At 43.7% G+C, this 26,915-nt stretch overlaps 1 protein-coding gene across 7 annotated transcripts in view; it reads right to left on the bottom strand.

The window, feature by feature from the left end:
* EML5 (EMAP like 5) overlaps positions 1-26,915 on the bottom strand; it is a 1,317,369-nt gene that overhangs the window by 190,456 nt on the left and 1,099,998 nt on the right. For 4 of the 7 annotated variants that reach the window (XR_013600929.1, XM_078660021.1, XM_078660020.1 and 1 more), the window contains exons 31-33: positions 24,235-24,255; positions 21,787-21,960; positions 17,808-18,016 (exon numbers count right to left, since the gene is read on the bottom strand). Coding sequence is in view for 4 of the 7 variants with exons in the window: in XM_078660021.1 (XP_078516147.1) it covers positions 17,808-18,016; positions 21,787-21,960; positions 24,235-24,255 (404 nt within the window). In the remaining 3 variants the exon portion in view is untranslated. Of the gene's footprint in view, positions 1-17,807; positions 18,017-21,786; positions 21,961-24,234; positions 24,256-26,915 lie in introns of those variants that run through there. The other 3 variants (XM_078660023.1, XR_013600930.1, XR_013600931.1) reach the window with 3 other exon arrangements.

Raw genomic sequence — 26,915 nt, forward strand, 5'->3', positions numbered from 1 at the left:
GTATGCAATTTACAAAAGAGAACCTTCAAAGGTAAAAAAAACATTCCGTCCACACACCCCCACCCTACCCCTTGATAAAGTCACATATACAATAAGTCGATGAAAGGAAGGGCAAAAGAAGAAGGAAGTGATTATCAGATTGCGCCGGACATCAGTCCGCAGTGCCAGCGTGAATTAATTTAAAACACCATCTAGACTACATGTAATTTTAGTCCATAAAGTTCAAGTATAATGTTATAAGTCCACCTTTGAGTAATTCTTGGATAAAGTGACCAGTGCTAAAAGTGAAAAAAAGTGTAAACAGCTCGAAAGGCAAAACAGAGCATATTGCAGCATATTAGAATGTGTACAATGCTTGCAAAATAGAATTGAATGCAAAAAAAGACAGGACTCTTCAATTCGAGCCATCTAAACAGGAATTCCCAAATTACAGTTCCCATTTTTTTTAGCTCGTACCCCCTTTTTAGCATAAATAGCCTTCTCTAGATTCCCTATTGGCAATAACTGGGCATACCAGTGCGAAAATAATGGGGGAGTTGAGTCAATCCAGGCAGAGGTTATACAAAGCCTGTAAATGGTCATGGAAAAAATAAAGGCCCCACCGTCCCTTCTGCTAATAGAGTCACAAATCCCCAGCAGGATGGTCATGGGAGTTAGCAAAAGTCCTGTGCTACTACTTTACTTAAAAAGGCTTGTATTTGGGTAATCAAGGGTCCTAGTTCTATACACAAGGCAAACATATGCACAGAGTGTGCACTACATTCAGCACATCGGGGACAGTACGTGCCTTTACCGGTACCCCACTTGGCAATTCTGCTTGGCGTATAAATAAAGGAAAAAGCAGCTTTTATAGAATGTTAAGTTGGTAGGAGGTCGCTCTGTGCATATAGGCTAGATAAAAGGTATTGTCAGGGATTTCTAAACTTCTGCTGCCATTTGTTAGAAATTGAGGCCATATCATCGGGCATGAGTCTGTTTAACAAGGCATAAATAGACCCTAGCCGGGGAACGCAGGGTGCAGACAATCTCTCTATGAGTTCGTGTGTATGAAAGCCTGAGGGCCCCCCCGGTCTTCCGTGAAAGAAAGTCCCTAATTGTATAATACTTATAAACCTCATTCTGGATCAAATTAAATCTTGCCTGAAGTTCTACAAAGGTCAAGACCCCACTGGGCGAGTACAGGGCCCCTGGGGTTTTTATCCCTGAGCTATACCATTTATGGAAGTAAGAACTCTCAAAAATTCCAGGGAAGTTGGAGTTGTTATTGGTAGGGGTATAATAATTTAGTCTACCCAGCCCAAGAAGTTTACGCATGGCTGTGAATACCTTGTAAGCTCCGATAAGGGTCTCTAACCTTACCCTCTTAAAATACCCAAACTCTAATTAGCGTCACAGTCAGCCTTTAGCCTCGGGACCCAACAATAGTTCAAATGGTGATGGAAGCACCGTGTGGGAGGTAGAAAATTGTTCTTGAAGCAATATGGTGCATCCTTGTAAATCCGTAGCCCAATAATATAGTCGCCAGTTTGGACGGGCCCAACTCTCTCTCTCGACAGGAAGAGAAAGAAATTTAAATGATCTTCTGGGCTGAGAATAAGCTCAAATGAATTGGGAGAACAAACGGTCAAATTTCTGTAAAGCTTGATTTGTGAACTCAAGAGGGATATCTCTAAAATAATATAACATTTTGGGGAAGACCAGCATTTTGATAACGTTACAACAACCCACGACTGTCAAATGTAAGTTGTTGAGCTTATTCAATGCCTTTTAGGTATCTGCAGCAAGAGGCTCCAAGTTCTTGTTCACTATTAAGTCGGTATCTGCCAGGATATTTACCCCAAGGTATTTTGCCTTTTTTACCACTCTATGATCAGCCCAATTGATCTGCTTATTCATGACAAACTGGGTTTTTCCCTTATTAAGCGAATTCCCCGATATCTTCCCAAAATACTGTGCTTCATGTTCTATGGCTTTAATAGCCCTCTCGGAGTCAGGTGTGACAAGGGCTGAGTCGTCTGCATAGGCCATAATTTTGGTATGCAGTCCATGCCTGTTTATATCCGGGATTTCTAGAATGTTAATGAGCTTTCTGATGAAGGGATCGATGTATATAGCAAAGAGCAGCGGGGAACAGGGACAACCCTGTCGAGTTCCGCGCATGATATTAAATTGCTCGGCTAATTGCCCATTTATTAGAACCCTAGCGGTAGGGTCAAGGTATAAACCTTTTATGGCTTGAATGGCATAGGTCTAAAGTTCATCCTTTTATTGATGCACCACAGAAACAGCCAAGTGACCCGATTGAAGGCTTTTTCGGCGGAAAAGATGATGTTTGTACTGCCTAAGGTGCTCCCTAGAGCTGACCAAGAATAGGTTTCCCATTGCAGATCCTGAGGTGTGCCACTCAATCTAATGAGACACACAGCAAGAAAAATACATTATCTATGCAGTGGGTAAATGTGTGTATTTGTCAAAGAGATATTAAAATAAAAAAATCCCAACAGGCAAGAGCGCTAAACCTCAGGATTGACACACAAACCAAGGAGTGCTAAATTAGCACTTTGGCTTATTGCCCTTTACATAATCGGTACCATGCCTCACAAATCTAAGGAGCATTTGCACCTCACATGGAGGAGACAATACAAATATAATGAATATAACCTCAACACCGGCGTTAGTACAAGTGTTAAGGATTGTATTACAGTTCGAGCATGCAGTATGCAGTAATTTGTCATCCAGTTGAAAAACATACACTCTAAAGAAATACAGATAACAGAGAATGTAAATTCGTAAATCAGCACATTTTACAATGGTAACTGATGCCATAACTGGTTCTGTGCGATTATGAAAATCTAGTCTTAGAAATCACGGATGCTTGAAAACCATGATGCTATTAAATGAGCACGGGCTCGGTTAACCCGTTTTCCTAATTTCCAATAGTCAGTTTAATTTGTGTTGATGGTATCGTTTTTCTTATGTCTCTTTCAGATGCCTAATTTCTAATTACGAAAAAAAAAAAAAGTAACAGCTTTTTGTAAAGTGAATGCATTTGGCGGTTTCTTGCATCCTGCACTATGAACCCCTGATCCTCGAACAGACGGAGTTACTGGAAAGTGGAGGCGAAATCATCTCCAGATTCCGCCATCCGTTATCCCTGTCAACATATAGCTGGGTGGACAATCAACAACGCGATTGGTAAAACTTGGTATATTTAGCATTTCCACATGGCGTTGGTGAACGTGGTGCAATTCAGTTCCTATTGAAAGCAACAACAGGAAATGGTATGTGAAAGAGTTTGACCTCTTCAAAATGGTGTTCCAAGCGGTCGTATTTACGAACCTACTCTCTTGATAGCCAAAGTTCATGACAAGGTCTTTGCAGTCTGTATAACAGCAATGCTTGTGAAAGAAATTGCATTAATGCTACAAGCGGGGGAGCCCCGCTCACCTCCTCACATATGAAGGAACTGACGCTATTGTTAAACAGGACACGCATCGGGATTCGGGCCGCTTTACAAGAACGAACGCTAATTCTTTAAAAATAACTCATGCATAAGCTTTACATCATTCAACCTCTTTAGACCGCTCCCCCCATGTAGGACTAACCCCCATTTAAACCACTCGCTGTACATCACCACATAAGAGCTCTAGTGCACCTGCATCAAACTTGCGGTTCAATCACCGGGCTAAAGAACAAGCAGGACATAAACCAAGTAATCCCTAAGGGAAGAACTAACCAGCTACAGTGTAAGTAAGCTGTAGTTGGTCGGTGCTGCTTTGGCAAATCCGGAAATGATGTATCGGGACAAGTAACCAATATGAAGCCAGGAAAAGAAGAGCAGTGGAGGAGTGAACAAATCCCAAGCAGCAGGCGGGATTACACTCAGTACAGTGTTTACACCAGGTCTTGCTGCAGCGCATGTGCTGTCTAAGCTCAACCTAATAAGGTCTGGGCAAAATCAGGCTACCCCGCAGCATCTCTGCTTCAGGCATTTCTGTAACTCCTTCTTTGTAGGCTTGCTTCCTATGGGATTGTGGAAAAATGACACCATTCTATTTGCTCTCCTCGGAAATAGGTGCATGAACTGCGCGCTAGAGATACTGCATGAGTCACATTTGACTTATTAATGTTTTGTCAACCTTTCCTGCAATGGCACAGAATACCAAACTTGTTTTTCTTTCAGCTTCACAACAAAATGAAGTGTGTGCAAACACATCAGCAGTAGTGTCAGAAGATGGAAAAGGGGTGTTTTATGTGCAGCGTGCGTCTTCCACAAAACCAATTATGAGCGCCCGTTCTAGTGGCACTACATTAATCGGCATTTTTCACGAGAACTATTTTAATTGATTAATATGACTTTTTCTGTGCCTTACATACAGTGAGATGCTGCTGGCAAATAGCTTCCCTATTGAATCCAGCTGTGTAAATCAGCTGCGGTGTTCAATCAACTGAGTATGCATGTATTATTTAACGTGTTTGGAGGCGACTGTAAAGCGATTCCTGACACATTGGAATTTCGAATCTAAAACCAAGCAAAAGAATGCAGAACAACTGATTGTTGAATCCACAATGGAGTCATTAGAGCGCTAGTCAGTCACATAATCAGCAGTGCCGTTTTCATGACGTCACAGTTAATATTAGCAAACGTGGTTGTCTGTTACCTAAATTCGAGGCAGTTCCAAGAATTTGACATGGATGACTCACTCACGTAATGTGACATGCTTCATCAATTGCCACCTCGTCCCACCCTGGTAAAATGTTACTACCAAGGCGGACTCGACCTCAGAATGGGGCTTTTCTGACAGAGTTCTTAGATATTTCTTCTCTCAGGACAATAATTTAGGTCCGGTTTATGACTTTAAAGAACCATGGGATAATCCACTAAAGTATCCTTTAATTTGGTGATATCCCTGTTTTTAAAAAAAATGTTTTAAACTCTTTATTCACAGCTGCTTTTTTTTTCAAACAATGACAGTATATATTCTCCACAATGCATCAGCTGGTGTTTTCTATTTTACCCCACTGAACATACGAACCCACTTCTTCTTGTCGGTTCCCAAACGGAGAGCCATCCACAGTACAGGTAGGCCATTCACGTAGTGTAACATATCCAATATACTCTTCCGTATACAGAGGCTGCAGTGTCGTGGGATTTCAACAAATGGTTAACTCAACACCCCATCCGTCCCTCTACCCCCCAGACAATTCCCCCCTCCCCGTCTCCTGGTTTCTTGCATAACCCTCAATTTCTGAACTCAGGTTATACCGGCCTTCGCATATCATGATAAGTAGCGTGCCCCGGAACAGTCTTGCGGGTTGCGGGGGGGCGGCAGGCCACACCTCTAAAGTACCTGACTACCGTTCTCTAACCCTGTGAGCTAAGCCCCGGTGCCAAGGATAGATCCATCTCTTCGAGCGCTATAAGCATGACCTCCCAGTCCTGGGATATGGGATATTTCCTATGACCTCGCATTTCCTCCCTCCTAAGGCCCGTCCCCTCTGCTCTGCCCCATTTCAATACCTCCAATCGCCATGTGTGTAGTCCCGGTGCTCTCGGAGATTTCCATCTCATAGTCAACGCTCGTATTGCCAATAGCATGGCAAAGTCCAATAGCTTCAGTCTGGCTTTCTGTGGTTTGGGCCGTCTACGCAGCCCTAGGAGACAGGGTAGCGCTTCGACCGGTACTGGTAGGTTCGTGATCGTGTGGAGTACCCTGCATATTTCCGACCAGTAGTCTCGAAGTCTCATGCAATGCCAGATCATATTGAGAAACCCAGCATCGTCCTCCCCACAACGCGGGCATCTATGTGGGGCGTCCGGGAACATTAGGTGTAGTCTTTTTGGGGTGAGGTATGCCCTGTGCAATATCATCACCTGTATGAATCTGAATCTAACGTTTCGTGAGACCTTCCTAGGATGTTCCAGTCCTGCCTGCCACTCCCTCTCTGTCAGTATCTTTCCCATGTCTTGCTCCCAGGAGTGTTTCAGTGTTGTGAGCGGAATCGCGGCATGTGCCCTGATGTCGGTGTACAGCCAGCGCACTAGGTGGCCCCCTGTGCCCATGTAATACAGTAGATGTACCAGTTCGTGTTGTGGAGGTCGAAGTCGCTGTGGCGCCCATCTGGTGCATATGAAATGTGTGACAGTGGCGTGTAGCAAATACGATTGTGGAGGGGCACCGGTAGCCTGTTGAAAGGTGGCGTGGTCTAAAAGATTATCGTCCCCGAAAAAATCACCCACCTCCGTCACCCCAGCCTCCTGCCAGGGGCGTATTGTTCTACTAGTGAGTCTACCTTGTGGCGTCGGGATTCCCAATAAGGGGATATTATCCGCGTACGCTATTGTCGGAGCTGTGTATATCAGAGCCTTTCGCCAGCACGCCAAACTCGTGCGGAGGAGCGGGTGACCATCCGCAGGGATGCGGCTCCGCGGGAGTAGTAATGTATGTAGTTCACCTCTGTCCAGCCTGTCAGGTGTGTAGCCTATTTCGTGGAGGTTCCGCCCTGCCGTCCAGTAGGAGAGCCATTGAAGCTGACTGGCCAGATAGTAGCTTTTGAAATCCGGCACCCCTAGCCCTCCGTCTCTAGTCCCTAGCTGTAGTTTCCGGAGACCTATCCGGCGCCTCCCAGTACCCCATATTAGAGTGACTAATAATGTATTAAGAGTGTCAAAGATGGACTGGGGCAAGCTGACAGGGAGATAGACAAAGAAGTACAGTATCCTGGGAACTATCACCATTTTGGAAACTGCGATCCGACCCATCACCGATAATGGCAACGAACACCACCAAGCTGCGGAGCCGCGTGATAGCCTTCTTGATGTTTCTGTCTATCTGGTCTTCAGGTGTTCTGTACACCTGGATCCCTAGATATTTGAATGTAGTCGGGCCACTGGGATAAGGTGGGCTCCGAAGGGGATGGGATCAGGGTTTGGGATGTCCCGGAAGTAAAAACCATTGGATTTTTCCGGGTTAATGGTTAGGCCTGAGACCCTTGCAAAGTGTTGAAATATGTTGTGGATGGCCGTGTGATCCGCCTCCAGATCCCGGAGATATAGCAGAATATCATCCGCATAAATCGATATTAGGTCAGATGAGCCTCCGTTCGGAATACCCCTCTGACCTTCTTTCGCGTGCAGTGCTATGGGCAGGGGTTCCAGAGCGAGGACAAACAGCATCGGAGACAGGGGACATCCCTGTCTGGTGCCCCTGTACACCGGGTACGTGGCTGATATGTGTCGGCCCGTGCGAGCTCGAGCCGTGGGTGCCGTGTAGAGCAGTCGGATCCATGCTAAGAAGGGGTCCGGTAGCCCAAACCTCTGCAAGGTCAGAAACATAAAGGCCCAGGACAGAGAATCGAAGGCCTGCCTTAGGTCCAAAGCTATACATCCTGCTCTAGGGAGGGTCTGCGGGGTTGTCGCCATGATAGCATGCAGTCTTCTCGTGTTCATTGAGGTACTCCTACCCGGTAGGAAGCTGCACTGGTCTCTATGGATTAAGGTAGGGAGGTGTGCCTGAAGCCTTTGGGCTATTACTTTACTAAGGATTTTGTACTCGGTGGAGAGCATCGATAGGGGCCTATAGTTGGACATGTCAAGTTGATCCCTACCCAGCTTTGGCAATGAGACCACCAATACCTGCATAGTGGAGTCAGGCAGATGGCCTTCCTCCAACGCTGTCCGGTACACCTTTTCTAAGACAGGCACCAGGGTGTCGGAGTAGGTTGCGTAAAACTCCACAGGGAGTCCGTCCATCCCTGGGGTTTTATTGCGGTTAAGGGATTTAATAGCGGCACGTATCTCGTGTTGCGTTATGGGTCCCTCCAGGTCCTTCCTATCGCCTACGGTCAGTGTCGGGAAGGGGAGGTCGGCCAGGAAATCAGACATCTGGCCTACATCTTCCTGCGCAGGCCGGGCATACAACGCAGTCAGGTGAGCACAGAATGCTCGATTAATGTTACTCTGTTTGCCCACCGGGCGATCTCTTATCAGACGGGCCAACAGTGCCCCTGATCGGTCCGCCTCCGCATGCTGTCTCCGAAGGTATTCCCTGTGATCGATGACCAGGAGCGTTTCTAGTGTATCCGCGTGTTCTATGTTTTCCCTTTGTAAGTCTGCCTGCTTTGTAGGGTCAGTCCCCACCTCCCTCTCCAGTAGCTGTAATCTGGACTCTACATCGCATAACTTCTGGTGTATTTCCTGGCGGGCACCAACTAGCTGTCCTATCGCTGCACCACGGATCACCACCTACATGGCATCCCACACCACCAAGTTGGTGGAGGCGGAGTCCCAGTTGTCCGCGAAATAGCTGACCAATGTGTCAGACAAAGAAGTCCGGAAGGGGCCATCCTCCAGCAGGCGCGGGTCAAGGCGCCAGGTGGGGACCGGAGTCGGAACCCTACCCCACAAAAGACGGAACGCTAAAGGTCGGTGATATCCCTGGTTGATTACAAGATTACCAAGGGGTAAATACAGGAGACATACTTAGGTGTATTGACCTGTATGTTAAGATCAGCAAACGTGGCTGATAATGGATGGGGAGGCAACACTGCAGGAGGGAGTGTCAGGATCCGTTTGGAAACCAGAGGGCAGGCAGGGTTCACTGGGACACTACCATGTGGTTGAGGTTATTTGCCAGGGGGGTTCTTCCTTCTACGACTCAGAAGCACAACCCATTCAGCACTTGATTGTCAGGGTAGTGAGTGACTGGCAGTGTGGATGTGCACAAGCTCAAAAGCCAACTATCAACCAAAAGATACTATAACTTCCATATCCAGCACCATGCTCATCTTTTAGTAAACTTAAGGAATATTAATCAGACAGCAGTACTAAATACTGCAAAGTTCAACTTAGGTACAAGACAGTGACTCCCGAGATGTCTTCCCATTTTGCTACACCCGCTGAGGCCATTCTGCCCTAAATCCAACATATTTGAATTTTTATTATTGGCTGTCAACCCCTTCCCCGTCCTCCCCACTGGGGACTGCAAAGCATGAATCAGACAGAGGTACAGTCTCTGTTGTCTGCACAAATCAAATGCACACAGAATTCACTTACTTTCCAATGTATTATTCCTAGGGGTCTAGTGGGTATGCAGTAGTTTGTAATACTCCCTCTAAAGCATATCTTGGAGACTCGTGTTCTTGTGGCGGCACACTCACGGTGAGCAAGGACAGCTTCAGAAGCTGCTGCAATGGCCAGGTGCAACAGCATCTCAGAGTATGCATCCACCAGGATCAGTTTTTGCAGCAGCTGAAGTGGGTGGAGCGCTTATGCTGCTCGGGGTACAGCAGTCTTGCTTGGGCAGCAAAGCAGATCTGAGACCTCAATGAGGCCTGTCACTTTGGCGGATGCAGCCCCTGGTGGGTTGATAAGAACCATGTCTGTTATGACCGTATAATGGTGGAGGGGGGAGACATCCTTCACATCGCATGCGATACATCGCAGTTGTTACAACGACCACGTTGTTATATCGCAAACCATTACAACACAAGTCGTTACAACGATTAATATGAATTTCTTTCCAAATTAGCGCCTTAAGGGTCTCGGGAATTGCGCTACGTAAAGAGAAGTTGTATTTGATGCTTCCTGACTTGTGGGCTAACCCCTGTTCCAGTAACCAAACTCAAGCCTAATTTATGTTTGTGATGTGTCCCCTGGCAATCCAAAAAGAATGCTTAAAACTGGGGCATTAAAAAAATATATCAGTATATTCAGGAATGTTTCTGCTCCATAAGCCAAGGTGGGTATTAGCTTAGCTTTTATCACACAGATCAGCAGGCTCAACAATGGATTTGCGGTATTTGCCAAAAATTTCCAAAAAGCAGAGATAAGTTAGGCGAGGTTTGGCTTTAGGACATTCAGATGCAGAAGATGGGAACCGCGATCCTGAAGCCTGATTACGAGATATTTATACATGCTAATCCTCTTTACCTGCACACCGCCTAGGTACCCTGAGCCCTTTTTCTTGTGTTTCCAGAAGATCAGAATATTATTTTTTTGCTGGATTAACCAGCATTGCGTTTTCCTTCCAGTAATCGTCCAGGGAGTCCAACAGTTTCTGGCAGCCCACTCCTGTTTGTTTCAACAAGACCACATTGTCTGCATATTGTAATTAGGACGCTGCTTGGTGAAGGATGTGAGTCTGCTTGATTCAGTTGGGTGGTTAGATTTGATAATAAAATAAATTGAAAAGAAGGGGGAGAGTACACACCCTTGCTTTAATCCTCAATTAGTTTCAATTCTTGTGAAAAGGAGCTGACTTTTCACCCACTTTAGTTTAGACCCATGTGTTCGAGTAGAAGACCTTAATTGCACAGAGATGGTTGGATGGGTTGTTCCAAGCTTGAAGTTTCTTCTAGAATAAGCCCCTATCAACATGATTGAAAGCTTTTGAGAAGTCGATGAAGCAAGTATAGAGCAACAGTTTTTTGCAGATCTTCCCCCAGTAGCTGAAGGCCCACCAGGTTATCCAGTGTGTTTGAGTTGGATCTGGAGCCAGTTTGATTGAATGTAATTAGCTCTTCAGACACAGCCCATGATTCCAGGTCCCTTAAAAGAAGCCGTGCCAGGTTTTTTTGCCTCAGTGTCCAACAAGGCTATAAACCGGCAGCTCTCAGAATTAGCAAAAAGACCCTTTCTTATAAACTGGGTGTAGCACTTGAGCTGTGCCAGGAGTCTGGGATTGTTTCTGTGGCCAGACAATAGTTGAGAAGTTTGGATAGAGCAGATGCCCAATATGTGGGGTCTTGTTTGAAAATAATCACTGGAAGGCCATTTGGGCCAGGTGCTCTGCCCCTACTACTTTTACTTCTGCAATCTTCGATGAGTTTCTGTTGGTACCAAGTCCACGGCATACAATGATAGAATGTGGGATAACCATGATTGTTGTTCCACAGTGTTACCTACAAGACCTGTAGGACATCTTTCAAATGGACTGATCACACAGTCTCGTTGATTTCTACTAGTGCACGCCATGTTCCAACCAAGTCTCATTCTCTTTGCTTTATTTGGCTGCCCACAGTGATTTTTTGTAATAGTTTTCCTTAGCATCATAAGTTTCTCTTTTTCCTTGCTCGGCTCTTTTAAAGCGTTAATTGCCTTAATTCCCTTGCACAGTCTTATCTGCTCAGATCTTCCAAGTACCATTTTTTTATGTTGAGCATTTCTTTCAATGTAGTGAGTTCTCATTTGTGTTCCAAGGAATTGTTCAAACTCGGCCTGGATTGTATGCCAGGTTTGGATTGGATTGCCTTTTGTCCAGATCATGATACCCGTCGTAGAATATGATGCCTTATTGCTCTCTGGTGACAAATTGTTCAATGGCACATACCCACTTAGGGATGTGTTTGCTTGTGAACCAATACGCTGCAAGGACAGGTGGGGGATGTTATAGTGGTGTATTACTGTTTATTTAGTGGAAGTTGGTCACTTTCGCACTTGGGGTTTATATCAAATAGCTGATCTTGTTGAACAGATTGAGTCGCAAAGATGTAGGTGATCACTGAGTTGCTCTTGCATTCGTTATGTGTGTAAGACATTGGTATATCGAGTGCTTCGATAGAGATCCTGACGTAATGACACAGATGTCAAATCCAGGCGGTACAAAGCAGACGCAGAGCCGCACAATCTGCCCTACCAACACTGCAGTGAAATTCCATCAAACATTCCACAGATCCAGGCTAGTGCCTGAGGGGGAAGTCACAAGGTGAGGAATGTACATATAGAAGCCTCTATCAGGCATTTCCTATTGAAACAGAGGGACTAAAGACAATAGATGAAATCATAAAGTGTACTTGAAACCAACTAATTTCCCAAATCCTCTGTATTAAATCTGGGCCCAACTTGAGGAGCAGATTGATAAGATTAGAAAGTATATAAGTGTTCCAGTGATATCAGGAGGGGATTTAAACGTTGTGTTATGTGACAATATAATGGGATTATGCTCAATGCTAGAAGAGGTGCGGTTATCCTCCAATTCCAGAAGTGATATTTCCATCTAACAAAGCATGTGAAAGTAACTTCCACTTTGTGAATGGTGGTGAGCAGCCATGTGTTGTGTTTTTCCTCAAAGCACCTCCTGTTACATGCAGGGGAAGCTAAGTCAGGGATAGATGTCTGCTGTCCCTCACCAGGCGTCATCCCTTCATTCGCATGCATTCACTTGAGGTCACAAAATACCTCCTACCTCCTAAATAGTAATGAGACCGGACGTTTTCTACCTCTTGCATAAGCGCATTTTGCAATGAGACTGATTTGTTCATGGATATCTGCGCGACGCGAAATCCAGATAATTAGTGTGCCAATTGCTTTACACCTGGACCTTTGATAGTTGGTTAACAGACCTTAACATGAACCAGTAAAATGTAATATTACGAACAAATAAACGAGGGCTACTGAATTCAGCTTTCTTTCACTGGCCATAATGTGGTCAGTTAAACGAAAATATTCAAGAGGAAAGCAAATAAAGCACATAGTAAATCACAAATGAATTGCGAGCTCTGCACTCCAATGTTGTTTAAAAGTATGAATAATACGTCCCTGCCTAAATATCAACATCATGATCAGTACTACAAGCAGGTCTGCATTTTAATTTTTTACAGATTACTTTCATGTCCATAAATGCGATGCCTTTTTGAGAGCTCACACGACTTCATTTTAAAAGCAGACACAAAAAGTTTTTTTCCCCAAAGAAATGATCATATGTGAAAGAATCCTCATCCTAGATGAAGTGGTGGAGGCACAGACAGGCAAATAATAAAAAGTACCTGGGGTAGCAATTATAGTGAGAAATTCTAAGGAAGGAAGAGCTAGACAGCCTAATAGTCCATAAATTATGCATTTCAATGTTAAGAGATTAGAAAAAATAAGTTTTGGTTTAACTGAAGCTACTAACATGCAAAACTTAAATGCATTCAGCTGGCAAGGACTTTAAAAGTGCTGGACTTTGATGGGGCATGATGTACAAAAAATAGCTAGTCGCAAATTGTTTAGCGATCGCTAAATAGTGTTGCTGATCTAAAAAGAACCCCTAGTGGTGTACTTCCTAAAATTGTACACCGTACCTAGCAATTAGCGATTTCTTAGTTTTGTGACAGAAAATACAGAATCACTAACTGCTATTACCAAGCAGCGAATCGCTATTATGATGTACTAACTATTCGCAAATAGAAAATTAGACAAAACACAGGTGCAAAATACCATCAATTGGAAGCAAGTGGTAACCAGTTGCCAAGTATATTAAGAGGCCAAAAATGCATTGCAGTCTCTCACAATGGCTGCTCTGTATGCTGTAGTAAGGAAGATGCAGACTCTTGGAGCCAAACAGAGGAGGTGGAAGAGAATTAGTGCGAGATTGCAAGAGCGACTCTTTCACCAAATACATGAGGAGATTTATTCCAGGAAAACAAATGTTAATATATTTACAGATGTAGGAGATGAGGGAAGAGAACAGTCATGATTTGGCTGGGGCTTCCCTGTGGCCATATATAGTTGCTGGCCTACCCTTCCTCTGGAGTGCTTGGCTTATGTGTTTGGTATGACTTCTCCAGATGGTGCTGTTGGTCTGACCACTGAGGAGCTTGAACTCTCTGCTGAAAGAAGCATCTCATATTTTTTTTCTTTTCAAGACCAACCACTTTTAATGTCTCCTTCTCTGTTTTCCTAAAAATTAATATCATCATCCACCTGGGGACCGACTACAGAGTTTCCGGAGAGTTGCAGTTAAGGATAAGTTCTGGAGAGCACTGATTATTTGGTTGGAGACGAGCATAGACTCATTAAGGATTATGGAAAATCCTGCCTGTCTTTCTTTGGCAATCTCTCAGTGAACCTTTGGAGAGAGTCCCAAACAGAGCTCTTGTAACTACCCAACAATGCTTTGGCGCTGGAGACTTCATTGCTACTAAAGTTCCAAACATTTTCCTTCCCACTGAATCCATCTTACTTTCCTTGTCCAGTGGAATAGAAGAGGAAGGAGCGACCACATGAGACTTCTTTGCAGCGAACACAATTATGGAGGCCTAAAGAGTATCCATTCTGAGAAAGACGTGATCTTGATCTGGAGGTCTATACAACTTTGAAAGCACAGAGAATAACTAGCAGGGCCTAAGAATAATTGTATAGCAGGATAAAGCAATTCTTTAGGAGAGGCTTGGATGCGGTTCTCTAATGCAGCGTCTTCAATTTCACAGAAGTAGTTGTACCAGGAGGTGGAATAAGGATACTTAAATGTACTGCCCATCTAACCAGTATCTAATTGAAAGTAGTCATCCACTGGCAATACTCTTGCAGAAGGTAAATCAGAGAGAGTTAGAGAGTATTTTCTGATAAAAAGAGCAATGTGAGGAAGAGGACCAGGGTGTAGATTGCCTCCATTTGTGAGAACAAGATTTTCTGCTGGCATGTTTAAATCACCTACAGTGTGAGGTTGACCTCCGTGTACACAATATTTTGGATCTCCCGCTTGAAGAGGCTCTAGACCACGATCTTGATCTTTTGCGAGGACTCTTCTCCTTCAGTTGTTTTACCGGAGTCCTAGAATGTGAACTCAGTGTGCAATGACACCTTTACCCTTGCAGGTCTTACAGAAGCAGAAGGGGGAATTGGCTGTGGCATCACTGGAGGCAGCCGTGGAGATGCCAAAGGCACCAGAATAGCGGGGTGTCCGGATTTAGATCCCCTTTACCAAGGTGTGCAAGATAGAACTACCTCAGGAGTGATTTCTCTTGATGGAGAATAGGTTTATGAGTACTCCGAATCAGAAATTAGAGGTACTTCTTTAGTTCTCAAGCCAATCAGAAGATAAGTGCAACTGGTTATAGGATGGTTTTTGCACATTAATGTGAGTCAACATTGATGGGATAGTCGCCTCAAAGGCAAACAGGGCTTCAAAGGTGTATAACTACTGGGTGTCAATGTCTGAGGTGGTTTCAATGTCGATGAAGGCTTGTACTTTAACCATCCAGACTCTTTCAGAGTCGCATATTGCTTCAACATCAACTTCAACAGCATACAGCAAACATGCGGGAATGGTGCCCAACTTCAATGTCTTGCTTTGTGACATTGAGCAGGTGTGGCGCCTCTTCCTCTGGTAAGGCCACTTCCAGAATCAACTACTAGGGAAGTTGGAAGATGGAGCTCTGGTAGAATGATGACTTTCACCTAGGTCCTCATATGTCCCAGCAGCTACTTCCCGAGGCTTTTCCTGTGGGCAGTGCAGGCTGAACTTCTGCCTGTCTTTTTGTGTTCTCCTGGAGAACTTGTGGTAGTGACTGTAATCTTCAGGACAATGGTCTTCCGGGATAGAATATAGTCTCTATGAGGGTCTGACTCGGCCATCTTCCTCTCCCAAGCAAGGCACTTCACTAACAGGGATGGTATCCTGACAGAAAAAAAAGAGGTATTTTCTCTCAGAAAAATATTTAAATGTACTCCTTCCTTAAAAGAGGTTGAAAGAATAAAAAAAAGTAAAGATCAGGTTTGGAAAGATTTCCAATGAGAAACTAAGCCAAAAAAGCAGAGCTCAGTGCTCCAAGATACGGGTACCAGGAGCCGGAAAAATGCACTGACCTGTCCATCTGTTAGTAAAATTTCTTCTCTGACCTTGTGCCACAGACCCATTCTCGATTCAGTAACCACCTCTGCGGATCTTTTGTAGTCTCCTCCATTATCTGAATGTGGTCCGAGAGATCCCCTTCATGGCACCTGGCAAATTGTCGTTTGACTGGGGTAGAGGGGGCGGGCAGAACAGGGTTTGGGCCAGGCCCCCAATAAGGTATTCATCAGTGCCTCATTAAATGGAAGACTGGGTTCAGAAGAGGTCTGTCCTGTCTGTAGGACCTATTGAAGACATTGGATTTGACTTCCATGGTGGGGAGCTGGAGATCAAGCACTTTGGCTGCCCTACACGTGACCATGGCATAGTAACTGGATTCTTCTGTGGCTGGTCAAGGGGGTGAGAGGAGACACTTTTTGGAGAGGTAGCTAGAAGAGAGTTTGTGTGGCAATTATCATACCGGTAGGGATGTGTGAACTCATCATCCAGGTCATTGTCGGAGTCCGTTCTGGAAAGGGAATGCAAAGTACGCTGCTTTCCCTGAGAAGGTGTCAATGCAGGTTGGGGAAGAGGCGCTTCACGTAGCATTGGGTGCAGGTTTTGTCGAGGTCGGCAAGTCATCGACTCAGTGTCAGAGAGGACTGTGGGGGCCTCATGGTCCAGCGTTCATAGAATTGTCATGGGTGTCAAGGAGCCCGGGATGAAAGTGGGGCCAGTAGAGGAGCCAGAGGCAAGATGGGATCATAATCAATCAATCAATCAATAAATTTATAGAGCACGCTACTCACCCGTGAGGGTCTCAAGGCGCAGGAGGGAGAGGGGGGAGGGTGTCGCTACTGCTCGAAGAGCGAGGTCTTGAGGTGTTTCCTGAAGGTGAGATGGTCCTCGGTCAGTCGTAGGTGTGTGGGGAGGGAGTTCCATGTTTTGGCTGCCAGGTAGGAGAACGATCTTCCTCCTGTGGTGGTTCTGTGGATCCGTGGGACGGTGGTGAGGGATCATAAGGTCCAACTGACGCCAAGGATGAACATGCCGGCGGTATCCCAGATGGAAAGCCTCTCGGTTCTTTGGGGCACTAAGGCGCGCAACAGGGAGTTGAAAGGGATCAGAAGAGCCGGAGCATAGCTGCCGGGAACTGTTTGATCTACTTAGGCATGACTGACAGCCCCAGAAACTAGGGTTGTGCTGGTACCAGCAGCTGGATCGGCTCTGACTTTGAGTGTGAAAAATGATGAAGCCCCCGAATCTGCTCAAGCGAATGCAAATGGAGCAAGGGGGTGGAATCCTCCTTGGATTTCGTGTGTTTTTTCTTAAAATTACCGGACGCCTTTCTGGATACAGGCTGATGCCTGGGGAATATTCAAAAAGTGAGGAATCTGCAGCTAGACGTCTCTATCAGAAATGTATATAATAAAGTTAGTAAAATCTCTCCTCTGACTTTGTGCCATCGAACGCCACTGAATCCCTTTGATAGGTACTTACATTTTTTGATGGGATTTGACTGCATTATTCTATGGATAACTACACATAGATGATGTCAGCTAGAGACAATTGTGTTATATTCAGAGGAGCAAGTAAACCATTTAAGGATATTCTCAATATTAAGTTCCCTGCTGAGACTTCTCGCTTTTAAACTAAAGTCTAATGGAAATGCTTTCGCTAATTTTAAGCTTTATCCAAAACCTAGCCTTAATATTCTAAGAGTGCAGTCTGAATGCATTACATGACTCAAGATTGTTTCTTCAAATATATATCATGAGGGAAGAATAAACATATACTATTTTATACCACGCCAGGGAAAATAAATGTGGCCCATTAGCACATTATCTGGAATAAATAAACTAATATACCCAGATTCACATTTTTACAAAAGGTAAAGGCTGGGGCCATTCTCAAAATCCATTATTACTTTGATTCTTTAGCACTGTATGGATTTAACCCCCTGTGCTCTGGTTAGGCCTAAATACTTGTGTTTATATTTGATGCATATGAAAAAACCATTGTGCATAAATCCTTCATGCAGATTTTCTGAGTGAAACATGCTATTCATTACTATTGTCTAGGGAGAAGAAAGGAAAGCGGGCTATTCAAGGGCCTGTCTTGATTCATAGTACCTCCCCAGACTCTGCAATGGCAATAAACAGCACATTACACTCTGCGCATCTGCATATATACTATTTATCTGACATCCCATTGATACACCCTATAAGCGCCTGGGCAGCTGTTATTTCTATATAGATATAAAGTCTGACATACAGCCCCAAAAGCCACGGCGAGCATAGTCTGCATCCTGGCGTCCTCTATGGAGCTCAGCATCCCTTTCTTACTCAGCAGGGCCCTTCCAGCAAGCGTCCAGAACCTCACGTGCTTCACACCCACCGACACAAACTGGGTGTCTGAATCCGGCCTGAATTCTGCCACGAAGATACGGTGGTTGTGCCCAGATCGAGTGGCAATTTTGGCACCTGGCAAAAAGGAAGAATACGTGCATCAGATATTTAATCAAAAACAGTTGAAAACATTCGTGTATGCGCCCAACATTGCATTAGAGGACGGCAGGTTACTTTGTACATCAACGCTGCACACTTCTTAGAGCTCTTGAGCAACACTACCAAATCCTTCCTGGCCCGGGTAACCTATTAGTATCCAGTCACAGAGGTTAACGTAATGATAAATCCCCTACACATATAGTACACAGGAAAGGGTAAATAAACGTTACCCTTGGAACATATTTTTATGCACCTTATTGCATCAATTTCTGTTACTTAAACTGCAAGTCACTAACAAACTAAAAATGACCAACAGAAGAAAATAGAAATGTTGTCCTTACAAAGCACTTCCTGCACACACCTCAAACATCAAAGCCGGCTGCAGCCAGATATAAAATAGTAATTTTATTGGTTTCAGGAGATTAAAATTGCCAGTAAAGCATATATCAGAAGGGCTGTGTTCTGTGTAACTGTCTCTTTGTCACAAAATAAGACAGCGGCGTTTTTGGGCACATGTTTCATTAACGATGAGTGAGAAAGACACCATGATTTTTCAAAATAGTAACTATTCCATAATTCCATGAGAGGCAAAGTATACCTGGTTACAGAGAAGATCGTGTTGATAGAAAAAGGTTTTAGCCATCTCATCCTCTTTATGCTTTTAAGAAGGAGATATTCTTGGAGAGATCACTTACTTTCTTGGGGAACTGGACGTAAGATCTGTGTGACATTTCTATATCACTTTAGAGTTCCAGTGTATCATACCACAAAATGGCAGATTACTAACTGAAATTGAGGAACAAAGGCAACTTTATCATTCGCATCACTGCTTACAGAAGATCCATGTTTGAAGTGTTCATCACTCAGACCTCAATCCCAAAGTCTTGTGCAGGGATCACTGATACATGCTGTATGATATTTATTAGAAAATGTAATTCGTAATTACGACATAGGTGGCAGGAAATAGTCAATTATTTCCAAGAATGATTATTACGTCAATGAGTAAGCTTTTTGTCTTGCCAAATATTTCTGTGAGAAAACCATGCATTAGCACTAAATGCTGTAGGGAGCAGGTTCCTGACTCAGCCCTCCCGTGTCTATTGTAAGCAAATGATACTAAAATAGAAGATACACGTCTGCTGCTTTGGTATTCATAGCTTTCATGGAGAGCGAGCCGAGGAAAGGCAGTGCGGCACTTCGGCTGAGAGCCTGCCGTCTTATCTGCATAGGGGAGCGTCGACGAGAATGTAAATGTAAATTGATACTTGTATAGCGCACTACTCACCCGCAAGGGTCTCAAGGCGCTTGTACGAATACCGCTGTGGAACCCATCCTGGCTTTCCCTGTGAGGTGTCCACCCTTGGGCACCCCCAAGGTGGAGGCCAGGCATCCTTAGCGTTGTGGGGGCCGTTGTGGAGATTAAGCAAGCTATTGCCCAGAGTTGCAGAGTGGGACTCCATGATTGGAATAGGCACCGAGGCAAGAATTATCAGGTCCGTGGAATTTAGAGCCCAAGACCCGCCGAGGCGGGGAATTGAACCCTGGTCCCGGGCTAGACCTCTGCATCAGGGTCTGCCGCTCTAACCATTGAGCCACACTTCTCCAGTGCAGAAAACTACTCACAGGTGTGAAATTGAGTTTTTAATTTTCAGGAACTTTTATGAATTGCACCTCAAAAAATTGATCAGTTGACTTACCAACTAGAGAAAGCAAGTATGGCAGAAATAACATGTGAGATTTGATTTTTCGTTAAGGTTAAGAAAATGGTGCCTAATAGACCTGATAGCTCTAGCATGATCTTCCCCTCAACTTTTTGCCTACCTCCTCCATTTTCTGACCTCGTTTTTGCTGGCTTTAGGACTCTGTGCACTTTTCCACTGCTGACCAGTGTTGCAGTGCTTTTGCTTTCTCCGCTAAACATGGTAATGACTCATCCCAAGTTGGCATATTTAATTTGCTTATAAGTTCCTAGTAAAGTGCACTACATGTGCCTGGTTCTGTAAATGTAATGCTACTAGTGGGGATGCAGGACTCATTCTCCCATCCACTTAAGTAGCTCTCTAACCTTTGCTCAGGCCAGCCATTGCAGAGCCTGTCTGTGCAGTTTACACTGCCATTTGAACCTGGCAAGATAAACCTCTTGCCAGGTCTAAACCTCCCCTTTTTTTTAAAACCTTATTTACCATTTTACCGCATTATACAACCATTGGAACTTGAGTGCTCACTGCCTGAGTCCAAAAAACGTAATGCGAAACATTCAAGAAAATAAAAATCATGAAACCAAATAGTCCCATCCTGTGTTACATCAGTCCCAAGGGTTAGCCCATAATCCCACATTGACGATTCACACAAGTCTCCTCCCCTCCCTCCCTGAACTTGCATCTGTTGATACATGATAAGAATATAATTGAACTCAAACATTATCAGAAGCATCAGAACTACTAATCTCACAGCCTGTGGCAGCACTTTCGGTATGTCACCCTACCCCTGTTGGGACACTGCCGTGTTTCAGCGGTGTCCCCATTGCCAAGTGTGACGCTGCTGCATCATTTCAGAGTTGCTCCCAAATGTCTTTAGGGTGTGAGGTACTTGGCAAGGTACTGGCATTAAGTTCGCTATTCTTATTACAATATGTTAAACTGTTTAACCATTTTTGCACTGTGGGGGCTGTCTTACAGCCCCAAACTATAGCAATGTCTCTTTTTGACAGTAGCAAACTGATAGCAACAAATTTCCGCACCCCTTTAGGGAAATTACAGACATATCCCAAAAAAGGTCCCTTCGGGAGCAGAGGTGAGATCAAGGCCCACCATATCTCCCACTGTCTTGTGCACCAACTCCCAATATGACAATATTTCGACGCAGTTCCAGGTGAGGTGAACAAAGTTTTGATACCAAAAACCTTGCAATAAAAAATACATTATTTCTGTAGATAAAAAATTTTCAGTTTACCTAGTCATTCGTCAGGACAGAAAATAAACCCCGGCGGTATGGACTCTCTAATCGTCCACCCTAACCTGGGGGCGTGAAAGTGAAAATTAACAAAACCGGTTTGAGGGAATACTAGGTGTTCAAGTGGGCAGCGAGCGCTGAGGGCGATGTGCCAGGGACGCTCCTACCCCCCTCCTGAGACCCATGGAGCAATTAGCGCCATATTTTAAAGTGCAGATAAACTCCATAATTAGGAGTATTTTTGGAATGAGCACTGTGCTCTTCCACTTTTTTATGCACTTTATCACTTTTTGTTAGGCCACCCTATCTGCCAGACGACACATAGGAGAAATAAGAACTGGTTGAAAAATAGTTCATACTTAAATTCTATCCAAACAAAATCAGATGCCAGCAGTGGATGGACAGTCATGCTCTGGACTGAAATGGAAATCCTTGGGGAGAAATTAGGGAGCGTGGAATAATCAAAGTTCTCAGTTTAGAAACATGGAATAATTTAAAAACAAAGCTCATAATTCATAAAAGTTCTGAAAGCAGCACTTTTCTACCATGCCTTTAAAGTAAAACCCACGTACAGAGGCTTGAAAAGATAACAATTTGTCACATATGCCAAGCTGATACTTCAACACAATTTCCTACCTTTGCTGTTTACCTCTCCACCATCACAGGTCTCTCCACTCACCTCGTGTCATCTGGAAAAGGCCTGCTAATATGGAATCATCATCAACTAAATAAATTATCCAAACACAATTGTCAAGCTTTTATCACCACACACAACTTTCCAACAGCTTGCCCACCTTCCTGCCACTTCCAGATGGTGATGGTATGTTCTGGATCCAGACCAACAGAAAGGAGGAGCTTGCCCGTGGCACTGAAGCTGACTGAACAAACCCCCTTAGAATGGAAGCACCGCAGCACAGAGAGGGTCTGTTTGTTCATTGCATCCCAAATGTGGATGGAAGGCGATGTGGCTGAAAGGAAAATGTACACACAAAATGTACACATGAAATGTCATCCGTCTACAATTTCAAGTCACAATTGGGCAAAAATGGCCCAATTTTCACACCAGTGCCCTTGTTTTCCTCACTGTTTCAGTAAAAGGCACTTTTATACATCCTGCTCATACCTGTCCTGCAGCTCATCTCTATCCCATCACCCGACCCACTATACAGCAATTCCAGCCACAGCACACTTCATTCCTTTGGCTGTGCTCTCTCAGAAACATTCTGTGACTGGATTTCCATGTCTTAGGACCCTTAGAAATACACGAGGCTCCTTCTGTCACCTTTGGACACTTCAGAATACCCCTGCTTCCAACCTTTCCCTTCTTCCACGCACAACACTTGAAGGTCTCATTTCTGAGCACACTCGGGCTCATCTTTCTTTTTGTGAATTACTGGAACATTTGTGAACGTGTCTGCATCGAGTAAAATCGGTTCCAAAACCTTCATGTGGCATAGTTCAAACAATTAAAAGTTTACACTCGTTTCGATGAATTTTACCATGAGACACACTACATGAAGTTCATGAACCTACCACGTTATAACTAATTCCTTAAGGACAAATTCAGGAATTGCTTGAGTACAAAGTGTGTAATGTCCTTTGTCCCTTTTTTTAATAATAGAAAGATAAGGTCTATCGTATTATGTATCTGCTGTACAACAAGACTGTCAATCAGTATTATTTATTTAGAATGTAAAAATATCGTCTCACCCTATTATTTATATAATATAATAATGATATCAATCAGATATGCCTATTCTGTACATGCGGTAGGAGTGCAGTCAAACTATAGTCAATAGGCACATTAGCAGGGAATATTCTGCATTTTTCATCTTCTGAGAAATGTTTAACATAAAAAAAACTCCTTCTTGGATAAATCAAAACATGAAATGCTGTCTAAAATCCTCCATATGGCTTTGGCATATATAGAAGGTGTTTGTATTATGCTTCAGTGTTTGCCATCAGATCAATATAATCACCAAACAACTGTTAGGGACAACTGTTAATTATATGCTAAGAACAGAGCTACATCACATTTCTTGCAAAGTCTTTCATTACAGAAGGTGGAAACATAATGTGCCATATCATTAGAAGGAGAGGAACAGTGTTTAATATCTGTCACTTTCGGCCAAATAGCACTGGAGTATCTTCATTCTTACGGATATTAAGTATCGTTCCCTGTGGCAAGCCACAACGAGGGCCATTGTTAATGGTTAACAGACTTTAACAATAACAGATTGTAAACCTAATTTCTTGGGTAAAAAGCAATTTCTTTGCTCAGACTATTGTGCATCCTGGAGCGGGCAATAATATTCCCATGGTGTATGTCAGCTGACACATATATAACAGACACTTTAGGTGAAAGGTGGTAATGATTACTTAAAAGGCCTTCACTCCCCTTAGGGAAAATAATATTCACCAACTGAACACCTCCAGGAAAACGTGAGACAATATCAAAGCACACAGCAAGAAAGCAAAGGCAAGGCGAATTTAGATGGATAACAATGGTTCAAAATATACAACTGAAAAGCACAACATATTGGAAAGTGGAAGCACGTGCTACACATGACAACAAGGCAATCTTCACAACTTGGATGACTGAAAAGTGGAGGAAAGGATACTATTTTCAGGAAAATATTTGCATCACTGAAAAAGCTCACTGGGAGTCTGGTACTCCTACCCAGATTGTCATTGTGGCACTGGTAGAATATTTATAGCTTTCATTGGTGCAGCATGTGTTCGGCTGAGTAGTTACTATAACATGTTCTTGCCAAACGTATTATTAATGTGCTTATTCAAATTAGTTATTTACAAGAAACTTTATATGTTCAGCCTCGAATTAAGAGGCATTCGCGAGACCCTCCATGTTCGTGGCACAGCCATGTTAATGTGTTATTCTCACTTATAAAGACGTTACTTTAATTTTTCTATTTCCACAAAGCACGCGTTTCTCAATTTGAAATAATAAGAAACCTTTCTAAAATTCACCGAGGTTTGCCATGGAACGTCGTGTAGTTTTTTAATGTGCGCTATGTTGACAGGTGCATATTTTCAATTTATTATCTCAGGCCTGGCATGGGTGACCTGGGGGCAAATGTGTAATTCTCCATGATTGGCTCAGTATTGTACTGTATTCAGATAATGTATAAAGCATCTTAGATTTCACTGATGGGAAGATATTAGATAGCTACTGAGTACCCTGGCCATCTGTACTTAAACACACTCTGATTTAAATCCCTTACCTGACATGTCTGCTGTGTCTCCTGAAATGGAAAAGCAGCAGAAAGAAAATTAAACCAGAAATGAGAAAATTTGGAAAACGATATAGCTTTCAAAAGTGAAATGTATTAAAACATTCTAGGGTTAGTTTAAATTGGGGATGATGGCTTTACCACAACCTCAGTCTGGAAATTAATGTTCATGTTAAATTTCACTTGTCCTGGATACCTATCTCAATTGCTTAAACTAACAATGCGCTGAAAAATTAAAATGTATTTCCGTTAACAATAATTGTAAAGCTACAAATGAACAATTCATACAGGTTTTAAAATCTTCATCTGTTCTACAAATGTGACTATTTTAATAACATATCTACAAACCTAATCTGTGAAGGAGAAAACTTTCTTTTACCTTTAGTTTTATCCCTGAATGTGAAAATAGGCTCAATTATAGAAAGCTAGAAGTCTACATTATGGTCATTTTTCATAATATCCTTGTCATAATGATGTCCTGTCAGCATCACCATCATGACATCATCGTGCTTTTATGATCAGAATGGTTCTAATGGTAATAAAATGCACCACATTCACAAACATATACATCAGATTTTTTCTACCAATACCTCAACACTGTCAGGGTGACTACGTAGCTCCAGAACTATGGGGAAATGGTAGGCTGTACCATTGTTGGAAAAATCCATTTGCACATTTGCCTTAGGACCTAGACTGACATTAAAAGAGATGCAATACAGATGTATGGAACTGGGCAATTGTTCAAACTTTGAAGGTAGTTAATGCCCTGTGAACGACTTAAATGTGTTTTTCTCTATAACAGATGATTCACAGATTTCACAGTAAATTAGTATTTATCTAAATCCATGAGAATTGCACAGAGGGTACTCACTTTTTATTTGGATTTTTAGCTTTAACCAAAAGTGAGCTACCTACCAAGTCTAAAACGTCTTGCATCTACGGAATACACATGCACATTTTATTACGAGTTACAGTTTAAAAGATAGGATTGTCACCAACTATTTTCTGGAGGAAAGTAGACACCCTTATTGGACAGAAAAAACATTTCAAGCTCAAAGAGACACTGATAAAAACTCAGAGCTTAAACACTATGACACTATGGCATGCAAGCAGGGAGACACACATGAATTCCATGCAAACTGCAAAAGCTTGAACAATGATTTTCAAATGCCTTCCCTGGTGGTGGTAATTGTTAATTCAATCTCTCAGGGGCATTTGAATCCATTCACCATGGGGTATAATGATGAACACCCTATACCAGCATCTGGTGAGGAGTAGAGCTATCGTAAAACACTTCAATTCCTTTGACCATCGACGATCACATAAGAGACAATGAATCAGTGAGTCCCCAATTTAGAACCTCTCCCAAACCCTTCTGGAGAAACTAGCCCTACAAAATTAGTCTGTAAGGTGGGGAGGCATTGGTGGGGCTGTAAGGAATCTGCAGCTAGATAGTCTCTCTACCAGATAATGTGTTACCAAAGGTAAGCAACTTGTTCATCTGATAGAGACTTCTAGCTTCAGATTCCTTACCTTTGAATTAGTTATTCAAGGCATACTATCCTGGCGGTGGTTTGCGGACCAATACCTTACAGTATGAAATCCTGCTGGACTGAACGGGCAAAATGCCTGTCCCTGCAGACCTGACTGTCTAGGCAGTAGTGCTTGGCAAACATGTGCAAAGATGCCCACGTTGCTGCCTGACAGATGTCCAGGAATGGTACACCCCAAGCCAAGGCTGTAGTCTCAGCCTTTCCCCTGGTGGAATGGCCCTTAATCCCTCAGGGGGCTGCTTCTTAGCCAGGGCACAGCAGCTCCTAATGCAGAGAATGACCCAGTGACAGATGATCCTTTTCTGCGCTACCCTTCCCTTTTTAGCTCCCACGTACACCACAACGAGTTGGTCGTCCACCCAAAACTCTTTTGTGCGGTCAAGGAAGAACGACAATGCTCTTTTTGGGTCCAGTCGTTGGAGAGGCTCTCTCTTCCTTAGGGGGATGCGGGGGCGCAAAGAAGGTGGTCAGCATTATAGCTTGACCCAGATGGAATGGGGTCCCGACAGGTGCGAAGAAAATACATCATGTAGGGAGGTGTGCAAGACAGTGCCTGCAACTCCCTCGCCCTCTGGGTAGATGTAATCGCCACTAAGAAGGCTGTCTTGATGGTAAGCCTAAGGGGACAGTTGTGCAATTTCGAAGGGAGCACCCATAAGATATGCGAGGACCAAATTAAGGTCCCACTGCAGCATAACAATGGAAGTGGGTGGAGAAAAAGTGAGCCAGCCCTTTTAGAAACATATGTACAATTGGAGAGAGGTTTGGTCTGGCAGCCGCAAAAAAGCGGATAGATCAGAAAGATAACAGTACCCAACGCAGAGCCCTGCTGGGCAAGCGCTAGAAAGAATAGAAGAACAGTGGAAAGAAAAGCAGAAAGAGGGTCAATAGACCTTTCTGTACAGCATAATACAAATCTGTGCCAATGGCAGGCATATACAGTCTTAGCGGAGTACCCCCTGGCCGCCAAAATAACGTTACACTTTTCAGGAGGAAGGTCAAAAGCCATAAACTGCTGCAGCTCAATCTCCACGAATGGAGGTGCAGAGTTGACAGGTTCGGGTGAAGGACCCTCCCCCGCTCCTGTAACAGAAGATCCTTCCGAAGGGGCAGCCTGAC

The sequence above is a fragment of the Lissotriton helveticus genome, chromosome 9 (assembly GCF_964261635.1).
Source record: "Lissotriton helveticus chromosome 9, aLisHel1.1, whole genome shotgun sequence".
NCBI classification, from domain to species: Eukaryota; Metazoa; Chordata; class Amphibia; order Caudata; family Salamandridae; genus Lissotriton; species Lissotriton helveticus.